We start from the raw sequence: 17,421 nt of genomic DNA, 5'->3' as shown, positions 1-17,421 counted from the left end.
AAATAGTGTAAATGAGCAGCTTTGGATGTTTGACAGTTTTGATTGTGTCTGAACGTTCCTACAGTTGGTTTGTGGTTGATGTGGATTTGCTGCTCATGTGAATCCTCCCACAGTGTTTCATTAGCAGCTGTAACCACAGTGACTCTGATAAAACAGGAATTAGCAGAATCCATCTGATACGAAGCTGTGCTTTGAATACCACTTCCCTCCTCTTTGAAGAGTAGTCAGATATCTGTGTTCAGGTTTTTGTACAGCCTCTTCTACACTTTGTATCACTGTGTTTCTAGAGCACAGTAGTAGAGAGCTGTGTCTGCCAGGGTTAGGGCTGTTATGGTCAGTTTAGTTGATGTAGAAGATGTTTCTGATTTATATTGATTATCAGGAATATATTCACCACTCCATGATCCTTCTGCTTTCCTGAGTATAAACTGAGGAGCCTGAAGGTCAGAATGATGTCTGTACCAGTGAAGACTAAAACCACTTGCATCTGTCTGATAGTTACATGCGAGTGTGACAGATTTTCCTTCTGTTTCAGTGACTTCAGTTCGTTCAGGAGTGATTGAGTCTCCAGCTGTTAGTCCTGGAAAAAGAAAGAAGAAAAGTAGTGAAATGCAGTCTGTATATCTGCTTAATGCAGCAGCTTCAACTAAACTTTAATCCCTGTTCTTAAACTCACCTATAATGTGAGATAGAAGCAAAAAGAGGTGCAGCAACATGTCTTTGGAGTTATTAAAGCCAGACAGACAGCACATGAACAATGTTCTTCCACTGCAGCACAATGACCAACAAATAATGTCATTGGAGGAGCTCAACTTCAGTGGGTGGGGCCAGTTTAATTGCTGAGCCAATCAAATAGTTTTGTGCTTCCACAGCAGCTCTGTCTCTGATCTTTACTGCTTCATTTCTCTGTTGTCTTTGTCATCAGTCCAATGACACAAGAATCAGAGGTTTAACAGTGTGTGGCTCCCTCTAGTGGATGTTGTGGAGTATTCTGTTGTCTTTGCTCCAAAGGTTTTTGTACAGAGTTTTGGTGTTTCCTGTCACTGTGGGCTGCAGAGCACAGTAGTACACAGCAGAGTCAGACAGCTGAAGCTTCTGGATCTTCAGAGGAGCTGATCTGATGCTGGAATCCAGTGTGGAGGAAAATCTCTCCTTGAACTCGTCTGCTGTGTTTCCATCATCCCTGCTAATGTGACTCAGGATGAATTTGGGGCTATTGTTTCCATCCTGTTTGTACCAGAAGAGAGAAGGTGCTGTACTGCTGGTGTTATACTGACAGCCAAGTGTTACTGTGCCTCCGTCAGCAGCAGTCTCTTCTCCTTTTGCTTGCAGCACGTTGTCTTTTTGTGCTCTGCATTCTGTAAAACACCAACAAACAGTATCAGTGTGCTGTTAAAGAATCATGTCAATGTTGGATTGATATCAAAGAAACAGAGTTGTGTTCATACCGAGGCACATAGCAGCCAGCAGCACTGAGATGAACAGAGGCGTCATATCTGCAGTGTAGAGTAACTGTGAGCTACAGCAAGTATAAAGAAGCTGTGATCTCTCTGTTTAGTCTTCATCAACACTAAGTTGGTGGATTAGAAGGAGGAGCCTGATCACAGTGACAGGACTCATTCACAGCCCTGTGTTATTCCCCCTGCTGACAGCTTTACACTCAGCACGTCTTTCTGCTGCTCTGCTTTCATTGGATATTTGCTCCTATTGCAGGAAGCAGGTTTAACTGACTGAACTGTGAGTCGAGAAACAAGCACAGGATAAATAAAAAGCAGAGGCTCAGTTTTAATCCAGTGAACCAAAGAATATGAATGCGTGTCAGTGTGGACCATGATGTTCATCTTTAAAAACTGAAGAAGAGAAAACAGTAGAAGAATCTTCTTGTATCGACCAAAATGTTTCATGACTGAATTTTAACACTGGGAATTTGGAGCGTGGGGAGTCCTGATATCCGGTGTCGTGGTGCAGTGTGGGGAGAAGAATCACTAAGAAGTGAACCATTGTTGGTCTTTGCAGGTTAAAGTGAAGCTTTGAGACTTAAAGTGACTTCAGACTGAACTTCAAGAACGTGTGAAATGGATCTGATACCATCAATGATGGAACTGGTTTAAATGTCCAATCAGAACACAGAGGAGAAACTGTACCTATGACATCATCGAGAAATCGCACAAAGACGTGATTCTTATAAAATGAAGGAAAACTTTAAACCATGCAGGAGAAAATGTGAGAATACCAAAGTAAATCTTTCTGCTGTAAAACATCATTAATGCACCAACAATGTTGGGAGTTTATTACTAGTTACTTTATTTGACTTCTGATGCTTTTTTACACACATCATCACTAAATAAGGAATAAAATGTCTTTGTGTCTGAACGTTCCTACAGTTGGTTTGTGGTTGATGTGGATTTGCTGCTCATGTGAATCCTCCCACAGTGTTTCATTAGCAGCTGTAACCACAGTGACTCTGATAAAACAGGAATTAGCAGAATCCATCTGATATGAAGCTGTGCTTTGAATACCACTTCCCTCCTCTTTGAAGAGTAGTCAGATATCTGTGTTCAGGTTTTTGTACAGCCTCTTCTACACTTTGTATCACTGTGTTTCTAGAGCACAGTAGTAGAGAGCTGTGTCTGCCAGGGTTAGGGCTGTTATGGTCAGAGTAGTTGATGTAGGAGATGTTTCTGATTTATATCGTTTGTCAGGAATATATTCACCCAAGTTTCCTTTGGCTCCTTTCCTGAGTATAAACTGAGGAGCCTGAAGGTCAGAATCATGTCTGTACCAGTGAAGCCAAACATAAATATCACTTGTCTGATAGCTACATCTGAGTTTGACAGATTTTCCTTCTGTTTCAGTGACTTCAGTTTGTTGAGGAGTGATTGAGTCTCCAGCTGTGAGTCCTGGAAAAAGAAAGAAGAAAAGTAGTGAAATGCAGTCTGTATATCTGCTTAATGCAGCAGCTTCAACTAAACTTTAATCCCTGTTCTTAAACTCACCTATAATGTGAGATAGAAGCAAAAAGAGGTGCAGCAACATGTCTTTGGAGTTATTAAAGCCAGACAGACAGCACATGAACAATGTTCTTCCACTGCAGCACAATGACCAACAAATAATGTCATTGGATGAGCTCAACTTCAGTGGGCGGGGCCAGTTTAGTAGCTCAGCCAATCAAAATTTTTTTGTGCTTCCACAGCAGCTCTGTCTCTGTCTCTGATCTTTACTGCTTCATTTCTCTGTTGTCTTTGTCATCAGTCCAATGACACAAGAATCAGAGGTTTAACAGTGTGTGGCTCCCTCTAGTGGATGTTGTGGAGTATTCTGTTGTCTTTGCTCCAAAGGTTTTTGTACAGAGTTTTGGTGTTTCCTGTCACTGTGGGCCTCACAGCACAGTAGTACACAGCAGAGTCTGTCACTGCAGCAGAGGAGATCTGAAGAGTCATCAGTGTTTTGTCTTCACTCACATAAAAAGTTACTCCAGGGACTGGATCTGACGTTTTCACTCCTGTTCCCGAGTGAGAGATCAGGAACTCTGGTGGTTTTCCAGGATATTGCTGATACCAGAAGAAGCGATCGCTTCCAGCTGCCTTTTTGGAGTATCTATAGGACAGAGTAACAGTGCTGCCTTCTACACTGAACACTTCTTTGTTGGTTGGAGTGAGATCTTCACAGCTGACACCTAAAGGAACAGAAACATATTTGATACATTTATAAATCATCACAATTCAAATGTATTTCTTTAAACACACAGATTGTAACGTACCTGTTAGAATGGTGAGAATCAGTAAAGAAAGTGCATAATAGTCCAAAGACAACATGTTGAATGAAGGTAAAGTTTATGGTTTGTGTGCTGAACTCTGTTGAATGTGGAGGTTTCTCTCTCTTCTAGTTCAGTAACAGCTCAGCTCCTCCCTGAATCTCTCCTCCTCCTCTCTGATCTGGGTTTGAACTTCTCTCACTTCCTCCTCTTTACACACTAGTAGCAGCATTTTCACTTTCAGGTGGGAGCTCATATTTCAGCTCTGTGCTGCTTCAGTCCACAGATGATTCATGCTGTAAATATAAATCAGTGAGGGGAGGCTCAAGACTTTCACACAGTACTGTACAAAGTACTGACAGCCTCACATTAACCTGATCTCACATCTACACAGACACTAACCCCACGCCTGTAAGTCAGGCTGAAATGTCTGTATTAGGCAGTTAGTCTACTAACTGGAAGGTTGATGGTGCAACCCCTGCTCCTTCAGTCTGAATATTTAGTTTAACTCAGTTTTATTTATAAAGCACTAAATCAAAAAGCACCGAAGGTGTTTTATGTCATAAAGACTCGACAGCATTACAGGGAAAATTCCAACAGCTGATTCCCTGAGAGCAAACACTTGGCAACATTGGGAAGGAAGAACTCCTAGAAAATACTACTAATACAGTTACAAATACTGGTACTACAATAATACTACAATTACTTCTGCAAAGAATAATAATTATTATTGACATGATGTGGAGTTGGAAACACTGAAGATTATGTCTATATGTTCATCGTCTATGACTGAATCTGAAAGTGGAATAATGTAATTGGTTGGTTTCAATGGGGCGGGCCAGTTACATCTTAGTACCATTAGTTTTGTAATTTCATCTCAGCCAATCAAATAGTTTTGTGCTTCCACAGCAGCTTAGTATGATTAACAGAGAATGGTACTCATGACCATTGATCAGTGGATGTTGATCAATGGTTGTGACAATTTGCATATTAATGATCATAAACTGACCTCACAGCCCATTGTTCATTCAGTGGTGCTGGTTTCAGTCATTGTGCAAAGGTCAGCTGAGACTGAAGACGTCACCTGATGATGATGATGAAACGTTTCTCCAACTGAAAACATCCAGATGAACAGAATCAGCTTTTTAGGATTTGCTTACCTGGATGACTGAGCGTGCATGTTGGTGTTCCAGGATATTGTTAATATCAGAAGATCATTTATACTCATTGAAGGGTTTTTTCTGAGGTATTCATAAACTTGTTCACTTTGCCCCTTCATGTGGCAGCCCTGATATCACACCATCATCTTCACACAGGAAATATTCATATTAATTTCTCTCCACTACGATTAATAGATGTTTTAAATCACGGGAACAACCTCTCAGTGTCATGATTACAGGAATGCATCGACTCTAAAGCAGCCCACATGAGGCTAAAGCTTTACATGTTTTTATTTTGAGAAGGTTCAAAGACAGGGGGGCAGGTAAGTAGGTTTCCTGCAGAGGGACAGAGCAGGGAGACACCAGAGAACTGCCCGAGAGAACGACTGCTGAGTATCAGTGCAGTCAGAATTGCTTATATAGTATTTATTAGAGTCCTTTCTTGTGTTTCACTCTTAGAGTTTCTGTGTCAGGGAGGTAAGTGAAGGTTTCAGAAGGCTGAGTGGGTGGAGAGTGGATGGGCAGGTGAGTTTTCCAGCTCTGTTACAAGTCAGTCCTTTCCAAACAGCAGACAATGAGAGAATCCTTCAGGTTTCAGGTAACTCAAGTCCACAGAGCTATGAGCAGACACAAGAGAACATGGTGAGGTAACAGAAGCTACAAGCACAAACTCATAAGTCATAAATTAAGAGCTGAATTTCCACCAGAATGAAGACAACAATCTGACAAAGAGTGGATGTTTCAGCTGGACCTTTCATTCCCCAAAACATGCTCTTGCTCTTGATGAAGGCGGTCGCACTTTTTTTCCTCCTCCTCTCCCTTAGCTTCCCTTCTTAGCCTCTTGTGTCCTTGTCTAGTCTCTTTTTTTTTGTATTACTTTTCCCTGGAACACTCTCTCACAGTCTGTTCTCTAAAACCTAAAAGACAATTATGGATTTGATCAACTGGTCCCTGAATGCAATTGACACCCCTTTCTCAACGAGAAGTTTGGGCTCGAGTGAGCCCGAGTGCTGAAGATATCTACCTATTCGGAACCATGATAACAGGGTTCTTGCTGATCGGAGCTGGCTTGGCCCTGGCTTATCAAAAAATTAAGGAAGCGGAACCGGCTGTTCAAACCCCCACAAGGCTGCCCGCTGGGATTGAAACGATGGGACGAGGCGTGAGTTTCTCAAAATGGGCTCATTGAGTGCAGCACGGATCACATCTTGGAGAATCTCACTGCGGGTGTGAGTTCTCAGAATCGGCTCTTGAGCACAAGAATGACAACATCACGGAGCGTAAGTCTGATAACATCATGGAGAAGCTCACGGCTCTCCAACGGGAGATTGAGAGACCAGTGTCGGACTGTTGGAACAGCTTTGAAATTCATATGAGTTGTTTGCACTAAAGTAAAAACCACCATTACTTCATGCGGATACCCCTTTGGTGCCAGCTGCGGTCTCAAGGCTGGAGCTGAACAACAACACCCTGATAACGACTGTGTGGAGACTGTTCTTCCCATTCTATGCAAGGCCACCTGGGTTGGCTGGATGACTGTTTACTTAGCCTGGCAGGGCGAAGGATACTGTCTCAGCTGAACTCTGGACACACACACAGACATATATATACACACATGCAGATGTATACTCATCTCCCCTCCCCCCTCCAAACACCTTCGACACTTATTCCCTTCCGATGCTGACGGTGGATCATGGAGACCAGCGCATAGGCTGCAGGCCCGGATGTACTGTCTACATCGGCTGTCTCTCACCCTTTACCCACCCCTGTTGCTTGTCATGTGTTTCTTTGGTGTATTAAGAGTTTTTTCATGTGCTATGTGCAGAGGTGTTTTTTTCTGTTCTCAAACTGATCTCCCTGTTGGAGCTCAGTCTGGAGGGAGTTATTTCTTCTCCTTATCTTTCCTCATGTGGTGCTTTTTCCATTGCTATACCTCTCTGACCTGTCTTCCCCATGTGATGTTTTTGTGTAATGTATGTATGGTCGGAGGGGAAGATGGCGCCGCCATTGCGTGCAATAGGTCAGCAGCCTTAACATGAAATTTCCCCTTGTGGGACTAATAAAGGTATATCAATCAATCAATCAATCAACGAGGAGTTAATGAGATCTGGTTAGGAGGTCACCAACACTACAAGCACCAACCACCTTGCAGCCAAAGCTCTGCACAGCCCCATCAGCACTGAGTCCCCAGCCTCACTCAGACTGCTGCCAAAGCTCTGCTGGAGGTGGGAGTTGAAGATCACCTGAACCACTTTGATACGCCAGGCCTGTCCAGCATTCTCCCCCACCACCTGACTCAACTCACCCCCAGATGGTGATCAGATGACAGCTCAGCTCCTCTCTTCACCAGAGTGTCCAGAACATACTGCTGCAGACCTGATGATGCAATTACAGAGTCAGACATCAACCTATACTGTGGTTAGCACACAAGTCCAGTAAAACAGAAACCACCATTCTGTCACTCTGACACATAAAGTCCTCAGAAGCACAATAGAGTTACCAGATGATGCAGCGTCCAGGATCCTGCTCAGAGACCTCAAGAAGGCCAGGCACAAAGTACCAGAGCAGGACAATGATGAAGGAGAGCATCATCATCTGATGTGAGGAGTTCAAAGAGAATAAATGGAATAAGCATGAGATGGTCTTCCTGGTTGGACTTTTAGCTTCATGTGAGAGATTTTACCTTAAAGAGATAAACCTCTGTTACTCTGTTTATTTGGCTTCTGCTGCATTTTTGCATGTCCTCATCCACTAAATATAAAATAGTGTAAATGAGCAGCTTTTGATGTTTGACAGTTTTTATTGTGTCTGAACGTTCCTACAGTTGGTTTGTGGTTGATGTGGATTTGCTGCTCATGTGAATCCTCCCACAGTGTTTCATTAGCAGCTGTAACCACAGTGACTCTGATAAAACAGGAATTAGCAGAATCCATCTGATATGAAGCTGTGCTTTGAATACCACTTCCCTCCTCTTTGAAGAGTAGTCAGATATCTGTGTTCAGGTTTTTGTACAGCCTCTTCTACACTTTGTATCACTGTGTTTGTAGAGCACAGTAGTAGAGAGCTGTGTCTGCCAGGGTTAGGGCTGTTATGGTCAGAGTAGTTGATGTAGGTGATGTTTGGGATCCATATCGATTATTGGGAATATATTCACTTGTGCTGCCTTTCGCTCCTTTCCTGAGTATAAACTGAGGAGCCTGAAGGTCAGAATGATGTCTGTACCAATAAAGCCAAGGACCACTTGAAGTTGTCTCATAGCTACATGTGAGTGTGACAAGTTCTCCTTCTGTTTTAGTGACTTCAGTTTGTTGAGGAGTGACTGAGTCTCCAGCTGTGAGTCCTGGAAAAAGAAAGAAGAAAAGTAGTGAAATGCAGTCTGTATATCTGCTTAATGCAGCAGCTTCAACTAAACTTTAATCCCTGTTCTTAAACTCACCTATAATGTGAGATAGAAGCAAAAAGAGGTGCAGCAACATGTCTTTGGAGTTATTAAAGCCAGACAGACAGCACATGAACAATGTTCTTCCACTGCAGCACAATGACCAACAAATAATGTCATTGGATGAGCTCAACTTCAGTGGGCGGGGCCAGTTTAGTAGCTCAGCCAATCAAAATTTTTTGTGCTTCCACAGCAGCTCTGTCTCTGTCTCTGATCTTTACTGCTTCATTTCTCTGTTGTCTTTGTCATCAGTCCAATGACACAAGAATCAGAGGTTTAACAGTGTGTGGCTCCCTCTAGTGGATGTTGTGGAGTATTCTGTTGTCTTTGCTCCAAAGGTTTTTGTACAGAGTTTTGGTGTTTCCTGTCACTGTGGGCCTCACAGCACAGTAGTACACAGCAGAGTCTGTCACTGCAGCAGAGGAGATGTTCATCTTGATTTCTGTTTTCTCCACTTGAATCTTCAGTCCAGGAATTATTTTTTCTCCTACTGCTCCTGAAGGTGAGTGTGAGATCAGGAGCTCTGGTGCTTTTCCTGGATGTTGTCGATACCAGAAGAAATAATTAGCAGCTGTGGTGTATTTGTAGGTCAGAGTAACTGTGCTGCCTTCTACACTGGACTCTTCATCTTTGACTGGAGTGAGCTGATCACAGCTGACACCTGAAGGAAGAGAGAAACTTTTTCAATAAATAATTGACTTTAATGAATCATTTGAAGTGAACATAGTTTCCTGTGTAGGTGAGCATACCTGTGAGAGTGAGAAGAATCAGAGGAAACACACAGTGATGTAATGACAGCATGTTGAGGAACATAAAGTTTGTTTTGTGTTGAACTCTGTTGAATGTGGAGGTTTTTCTCTCTTCTATAGTTCAGTAACAGCTCAGCTCCTCCCTGAATCTCTGCTCCTCCTCTCTGCTCTCAGTCACTCCTCCTCCTGTGGTTAACACACTTTGGGATTCTTTTATAACCAAAGTTATTTAAGGTGGTCTTTAATTGTTTTACAGGGCAAAATATTACAAACTAAAGAAAATATCATGAAGTCAGTGGTCCATGTAGAGGAGGCTGATTGTTGATTTTGAAGCTGGTTTCTTTTGATATTCTTAGAGTAGGTCTTTCTTCATAGGTTCAGGTCTGCAGAGGTCACAGACACTCGAGCTTCTCTCTGATAATGTGATAGTCTGAGTCTGTGACCTCAGGACCTGATGTCTTCTGTTTGGTTGAACTTCTGCATAAATATCTTGTAGAGGCTAAAGTGAGGCTTTAAACTACTGATTAACCTGATGGATGTTAATTACTCACATCTGATGAATCCTCCTTTAATTTTCTTCATAAATGATGATAAGTCATAAAAACATTCTGACTTGATACTTTCCATTTTCAGTAGATGAAGTCATCCATTAGATAAGAACCATGTAAGCTCCCTCAGAGTCACAATATTCACATCACAAAGTTTCACACTGAGGAATCAAACTCTGTCCTTTATTTGCTTATTTACTTGTTGATGTTCAAATACAAGAAGACATCAACATGATAAAAATATAATAATAATAATTATTATTATTATTATTATTATTATTTTTATTTTTATTTTTATTACTCTCTGTGTTCGCTCTCACTCTCTGCCGTAGAGTATCACTTCCTGTTCCTGGTCAAACACAGTGGTGTTTCTGAGTAGCTTTTCTGCTTAGCAATTTAATTAAAAACTTAATTAAATACTTTCTTTCTTCATAGTATAATCTTAACGTGCTTCATCTGAATCACCCTTTCTGTGTACTCACTACCTAATTTATAGCCAAAGTATTCACTCACTGTCTCTGTACTGTTTCGCTAGCTTAGCTTAGCTCGTAGCCGACTCGTTAGCACCATGGCTACTTCACCTGTCCCTCCTGCACTTTCCTGCTCATTGTGTCAGATGTTTAGTTACTCCTTGGCCTCCTTTAGTAGTAATGATACCTGTAACAAATGATTGATTGATTGATATACCTTTATTAGTCCCACAAGGGGGAAATTTCATAAGGCTGCCGACCTATTGCACGCAATGGCGGCGCCATCTTTCCCTCCGACCATACATACATTACACAAAACATCACATGGGGAAGACAGGTCAGAGAGGTATAACTATGGAAAATACACCACATGAGGAAAGATAAGGAGAAAAAAATAACTCCCCCCAGACTGAGCTCCATCAGGGAGATCAGTTTGAGAACAGAAAAAAACACATCTGCACATAGCACATGAAAAAACTCTTAATACACCAAAGAAACACATGACAAGCAACAGGGATGGGTAAAGGGTGAGAGACAGCCGATTTAGACAGTACATCCGGGCCTGCAGCCTATGCGCTGGTCTCCATGATCCACCGTCAGCATCGGAAGGGAATAAGTGTTGAAGGCGTTTGGAAAGGGAGGGGGGATGAGTGTGTGCATATCAGTGTATATGTATGTGTGTATGTGTCCAGAGTTCAGCTGAGACAGTGTCCTTCGGCCTCCAGGCTAAGTAAACAGTCTTCCAGCCAACCCAGGTGGCCTTGCATAGAATGGGAAGGAACAGACTAAACACAGTCTGTAATCAGGGTGTTGTTGTTCAGCTCCAGCCTTGAGACCACAGCTGGTGCCGAGAAGGTATCCGCATGAAGTGAAGGTGCTTTTTACTTTAGTGCGAACAGCTTATATGAATTTCAAAGCAGTTCTACAGTCCAACACTGGTCTCTCAATCTCCCGATGGAGAGCCGCGAGCTTCGCCATACTTGCGTTCTGTGATGTTGTCATTCTTGTGCTCAAGGAGCCGATTCTGAAAAACTCACGACAGTGTGCCTCCCCGAGATGTCATCCAATTTACGCTCAGAGATGTTATGCCGAGCGAGCCCTTCCGAGATGTAATCCAGTCTGCACTCAGAGATCTTATTCTGAGTATTCACAGCAGCCGTAGCCTTTCCAAGATCTTATCCGTGCTGCACTCAATGAGCCCATTTTGAGAAACTCACGCCTCGTCCCATCGTTTCAATTCCAGCGGGCAGCCTTGTGGAGGTTTGAACAGCCGGTTCCGCTTTCTTAATTTTTCGATAAGCCAGGGCCAAGCCAGCTCCGATCAGCAAGAACCCTGTTATCATGGTTCCGAATAGGTAGAAATCTTCAGCAGTCAGGCTCACCCAAGCCCAAACTTCTCGTTGAGAAAGGGGTGTCAATTGCATTCAGAGACCAGTTGATCAAATCCATAATTCCTCTTTTAGGTTTTAGAAAACAGACTGTGAGAGATTGTTCCAGGGAAAAGTCATACAAAAAACACGAGACTAGACAAGGACACAAGAGGCTAAGCAGGGAAGCTAAGGGAGAGGAGGAGGAGGAGAGGAGAAAAATGCGACCGCCTTCGTCAAGAGCAAGAGCAGCAGATGTAGCATATTTGCAGCTCTGGAGGCCAGGATTACTGAATTGGAGACTCGGCTTCGCACCCTTCATTCACCCGTAGCTAGCCAGGCCCCTGTAGCTGGTGCAGCCGAAGATAGCGTAGGTCAGCTAGCTGTTCCCCGGCAGACCCCAAGCAGCTGGGGAAAGAGGGCGGCTGGGTGACGGTGAGGAGGAAGCATAGTCTTAAACAGAAGCCCCAGGTACACCACCAACCTGTTCATGTGTCAAAACCGTTTTTCCCCATTCGGCGACACACCCGCCGGGGGTCAAACTCTGGTAATTGGCGATTCTGTTCTCAGACATGTGAAGCTAGAGACACCGGCAACCATAGTCAATTGTCTTCCAGGGGCCAGAGCAGGCGACATTGAAGGAAATTTAAAACTGCTGGCTAAGGGTAAACGTAAATACAGTAAGATCATAATTCACGTCGGCAGTAATGACACCCGGTTACGCCAATCGGAGGTCACTAAAATCAATATTGAATCGGTGTGTAACTTTGCCAAAACAATGTGGGACTCTGTAGTTTTCTCTGATCCCCTCCCCAATCAGACCAGGAGTGACATGTTTAGCCACATGTTCTCCTTAAATTGCTGGCTGTCTGAGTGGTGTCCCAGAAACGATGTGGGCTTCACAGATAATTGGCAAACCTTCTGGAGGAAACCTGGTCTTGTTAGGAGAGACGGCATCCATCCCACTTTGGATGGAGCAGCTCTCATTTCTAGAAATATGGACCAATTTATTAAACTCCCCAAAATATGACTATCCAGAGTTGGGACCAGGAAGCAGAGTTGCAGTCTTACACGCCTCTCTGCAGCTTCTCTCCTCCTGCTACCCCCCCCCCAAAAACCCATCTCCATAGAGACTGTGTCAGCTCCCAAAATGACAAAAAACAAACCAAAAACCAGCAACAAACAACTTAAACATAAAAAATCACAAAGAAAGAACAATACAGTATCCACATCTGAACCAAAGAGTAAAACAGTGAAATGTGGATTATTAAATATTAGGTCTCTTTCCTACAAGTCTCTGTTAGTACATGACTTAATAATTGATCAACAAATCGATTTACTCTGCCTTACAGAAACCTGGTTGCAGCAGGATGATTATGTTAGTTTAAATGAATCAACACCCCGAGTCATTCTAACTACCAGAAACCTCTCAAGCACAGGCCGAGGGGCGGTGTGGCAGCAATTTTTCACACCAGTCTATTAATTAACGAAAGACCAAGACAGACTTTTAATTCATTTGAAAGCCTGATGCTTAGCCTCGTCCACCCCAGCTGTAAAACTCAGAAACCAGTCTTACTTGTTATCATCTATCGTCCACCTGGGCCTTACATCTTACCGTCTCACAGGCGTAACATTATGTACAGCTACTTTCAATATAATTGATATTTATTTAGACTCTTTTGCTCTAATTGATCTATTAACTTCAGTGATTTTGCTTTAAACATTAAATATTTTGATCTTTTATCTTGAAACTTTTCTGCTGAGACTATTTTAAGAAAAAAATAGAAAAACGTTGTGAAATTTTAGAGGATAAAATGAAGTTTACACATCATATTTTCAGCAATTTTCCAAACATCCTGAAGCTTCTTTGTGTCACTTGGTCAACATGCATTTATTCAGTTCTTAAGTTTATTTAAATGTCTGTAACGAGTGCCTTGAACTGTAAACTTGTGTTTTATTACATCCAAATCAGAATTTGACTCACATTTGTGTTTTTCCAGGTTATGATTTACACTGATGTTTTCCTATGTTAAACTATTCAGAGTGGATTGTAAAGCACCTTGAGGCGACTTTTGTTGTGATTTCGCGCTATATAAATTGAATTGAATTGATTGTATCCAAAAGAAGGAGAGTGGTTTAACAGTGTGTGGCTCCCTCTAGTGGATGTTGTGGAGTATTCTGTTGTCTTTGCTCCAAAGGTTTTTGTACAGAGTTTTGGTGTTTCCTGTCACTGTGGGCCTCACAGCACAGTAGTACACAGCAGAGTCTGTCACTGCAGCAGAGGAGATGTTGAGATCGATTTGTTTTTGATCATCCACAACTTGAACAGACAGTCCAGAGATTTCTTCTTTCATTACACTTCCTGATCCCAAATGATAGATCAGGAACTCTGGTGGTTTTCCAGGATATTGTCGATACCAGTAGAAATGATCATTTCCAGTTGCCTTTTTGGAGTATCTATAGGACAGAGTAACTGTGCTGCCTTCTACACTGAACACTTCTTTGTTGGTTGGAGTGAGATCTTCACAGCTGACACCTAAAGGAACAGAAACATATTTGATACTTTTATAAATCATCACAATTCAAATGTATTTCTTTAAACACACAGATTGTAACGTACCTGTTAGAATGGTGAGAATCAGTAAAGAAAGTGCATAATAGTCCAAAGACAACATGTTGAATGAAGGTAAAGTTTATGGTTTGTGTGTTGAACTCTGTTGAATGTGGAGGTTTCTCTCTCTTCTAGTTCAGTAACAGCTCAGCTCCTCCCTGAATCTCTCCTCCTCCTCTCTGATCTGGGTTTGAACTTCTCTCACTTCCTCCTCTTTACACACTAGTAGCAGCATTTTCACTTTCAGGTGGGAGCTCATATTTCAGCTCTGTGCTGCTTCAGTCCACAGATGATTCATGCTGTAAATATAAATCAGTGAGGGGAGGCTCAAGACTTTCACACAGTACTGTACAAAGTACTGACAGCCTCACATTAACCTGATCTCACATCTACACAGACACTAACCTCATGCCTGTAAGTCAGGCTGAAATGTCTGTATTAGGCAGTTAGTCTACTAACTGGAAGGTTGATGGTGCAATTCCCTGCTCCTTCAGTCTGAATATTTAGTTTAATTCAGTTTTATTTATAAAGCACTAAATCAAAAAGCACCCGAAGGTGTTTTATGTCATAAAGACTCGACAGCATTACAGGGAAAATTCCAACAGCTGATTCCCTGAGAGCAAACACTTGGCAACATTGGGAAGGAAGAACTCCTAGAAAATACTACTAATACAGTTACAAATACTGGTACTACAATAATACTACAATTACTTCTGCAAAGAATAATAATTATTATTGACATGATGTGGAGTTGGAAACACTGAAGATTATGTCTATATGTTCATCGTCTATGACTGAATCTGAAAGTGGAATAATGTAATTGGTTGGTTTCAATGGGCGGGGCCAGTTACATCTTAGTACCATTAGTTTTTGTAATTTCATCTCAGCCAATCAAATAGTTTTGTGCTTCCACAGCAGCTTAGTATGATTAACAGAGAATGGTACTCATGACCATTGATCAGTGGATGTTGATCAATGGTTGTGACAATTTGCATATTAATGATCATAAACTGACCTCACAGCCCATTGTTCATTCAGTGGTGCTGGTTTCAGTCATTGTGCAAAGGTCAGCTGAGACTGAAGACGTCACCTGATGATGACGAAACGTTTCTCCCACTGAAAACATCCAGATGAACAGAATCAGCTTTTTAGGATTTGCTTACCTGGATGACTGAGCGTGCATGTTGGTGTTCCAGGATATTGTTAATATCAGAAGATCATTTATACTCATTGAAGGGTTTTTTCTGAGGTATTCATAAACTTGTTCACTTTGCCCCTTCATGTGGCAGCCCTGATATCACACCATCATCTTCACACAGGAAATATTCATATTAATTTCTCTCCACTACAATTAATACATGATTTAAATCACTGGAGCAAACTCTCAGTGTCATGATTACAGGAATGCATCGACTCTAAAGCAGCCCACATGAGGCTAAAGCTTTACATGTTTTTATTTTGAGAAGGTTCAAAGACAGGGGGGGAGGTAAGTAGGTTTCCTGCAGAGGGACAGAGCAGGGAGACACCAGAGAACTGCCCGAGAGAACGACTGCTGAGTGTCAGTGCAGTCAGAATTGCTTATATAGTATTTATTAGAGTCCTTTCTTGTGTTTCCCTCAGTGGCGGTCCAAGCCTGTTTGACGCCCTGGGCGAACACTCCCTCTGCCCCCCCCCCCAAATACACACACACACAAACACAGTAAGGATTGTACATTAACATAAAACTGTTGTCCACACACACATATGAAGAGAGAGAGAGAGTATGCATAGTATGGCTACCAAACAGCCATCATAATTCATCATACAATGAGAACAGAACAAATCAACAATTGACAATGAGTAATTAATATTACAATGTATTGTTTGGAGTTTAGTCTGCTAGTGTTCCTATTTTTGCCATTTCTTCTTGGGGCAACTGTAACCCACATAATTTCTTTTGGGATTAATAAAGTATTCTGATTCTGATTGGTTCAGGATGACCTGCCATTATCCAATCACACATCTGCTTACCTGGATCTTTTGCTCGTTTCTCCTCCTCTTTTCTCTTTTTTCTAAACTGAGCACCTGATGGCTTTGAACTTTTCTTGTCCATCTTCCATTGGTTTAAATTTTGCACTCCAGTATAAACACCCACTCCCAACCCGAGGATCACCACAACATAACCTAACAGACCTACACCTTAGTTCACAGATTCACTTTGTCTAGGGTGCATTTCTGGGATTTCACACAACCCAGGATTCAAATCATGAATACATGATGGGCTTGGATTTACAACATTATGAAGGAAATGTGCTCTATTTGCAAGCAGACGCCGCCTCCACTTTCGACAGCTTGTGTGTGAGACTTTGAATCATCAAACTGTAAATTTTAAATTGTTATTGATCCCTTTACCCCGAGTCCTAAAGTGTATATTTATTTTCTTACTCTTCTTATATTTATTGATTGTTTACTTGCACTGCTGTAACTGGAGCCTCATCGTCTCGTCTCTCTGTATACTGGACTGTATGTAACGGAGATGACAATAAAGTTTACTTTGACTTCAGCAGCGCGCAGGCGCACCGAGGGCTCTCGCGCTCACTTTTCGCGTATAGAATTTCGAAAAAACATCGGTGCAAATTATAAGTCTGTATCATAATGTCTGGTGTTTTCGTGTTTGTTGGTTTGTTTTTATTTTGTTTTATTTTGCGAGTTGGTTATTAGATGCTGCTCCAGCCAGCCAGCCAGAGAATCCCCCGCCCCGCCCTCTCCTCCCTGTGCCGCAAGCAGCAGGCGCGCCTCGCAAACGGACAGCGCCCTTACTCCCAGCAAATGGGCGATAGAAAACCGATCGGTGCCTACGACTTTGCCAATATGCCCTGGCTGATGTCGGGGCAGCATGAGTACGAGCATTTTTTTTTTTTTGCTGATGCCCGTGATGCCGCCCCCACCACGATGCCGCCCCGGGCAACCGCCCGTGTCGCCCGTATCTAAAACCTCTACTGGTTTCACTTTTAGAGTTTCTGTGTCAGGGAGGTAATTGAAGGTTTCAGAAGGCTGAGTGGGTGGAGAGTGGATGGGCAGGTGAGTTTTCCAGGTGAGTTTTCCAGCTCTGTTACAAGTAAGTCCTTTCCAAACAGCAGACAATGAGAGAATCCTTCAGGTTTCAGGTAACTCAAGTCCACAGAGCTATGAGCAGACACAAGAGAACATGGTGAGGTAACAGAAGCTACAAGCACAAACTCATAAGTCATAAATTAAGAGCTGAATTTCCACCAGAATGAAGACAACAATCTGACAAAGAGTGGATGTTTCAGCTGGACCTTTCATTCCCCAAAACATGCTCT

At 42.4% G+C, this 17,421-nt stretch overlaps 2 gene segments (V, D, J or C); both read right to left on the bottom strand.

Annotated features, from left to right (window-relative positions):
• Positions 1–962: 962 nt before the first annotated feature.
• On the bottom strand, positions 963–1,647 carry LOC120434402. The segment is given in 2 exon segments: positions 963–1,358; positions 1,449–1,647. Coding segments are annotated over 2 exon segments (435 nt in total).
• Positions 1,648–3,392: 1,745 nt separating this feature from the next.
• Positions 3,393–4,065, bottom strand: LOC120434415 (the record flags this gene model as incomplete). The annotated part of the segment is given in 2 exon segments: positions 3,393–3,676; positions 3,761–4,065. Coding segments are annotated over 2 exon segments (339 nt in total), but the record flags the coding sequence as incomplete, so codon positions are not given.
• Between the last annotated feature and the right edge of the window lie 13,356 nt (positions 4,066–17,421).

Source organism: Oreochromis aureus, linkage group 18, assembly GCF_013358895.1.
Source record: "Oreochromis aureus strain Israel breed Guangdong linkage group 18, ZZ_aureus, whole genome shotgun sequence".
Classification (NCBI taxonomy): Eukaryota; Metazoa; Chordata; class Actinopteri; order Cichliformes; family Cichlidae; genus Oreochromis; species Oreochromis aureus.
The sequence above is the reverse complement of the archived record's forward strand: the minus strand, read 5'-3'. Positions and strand labels throughout refer to the sequence as shown.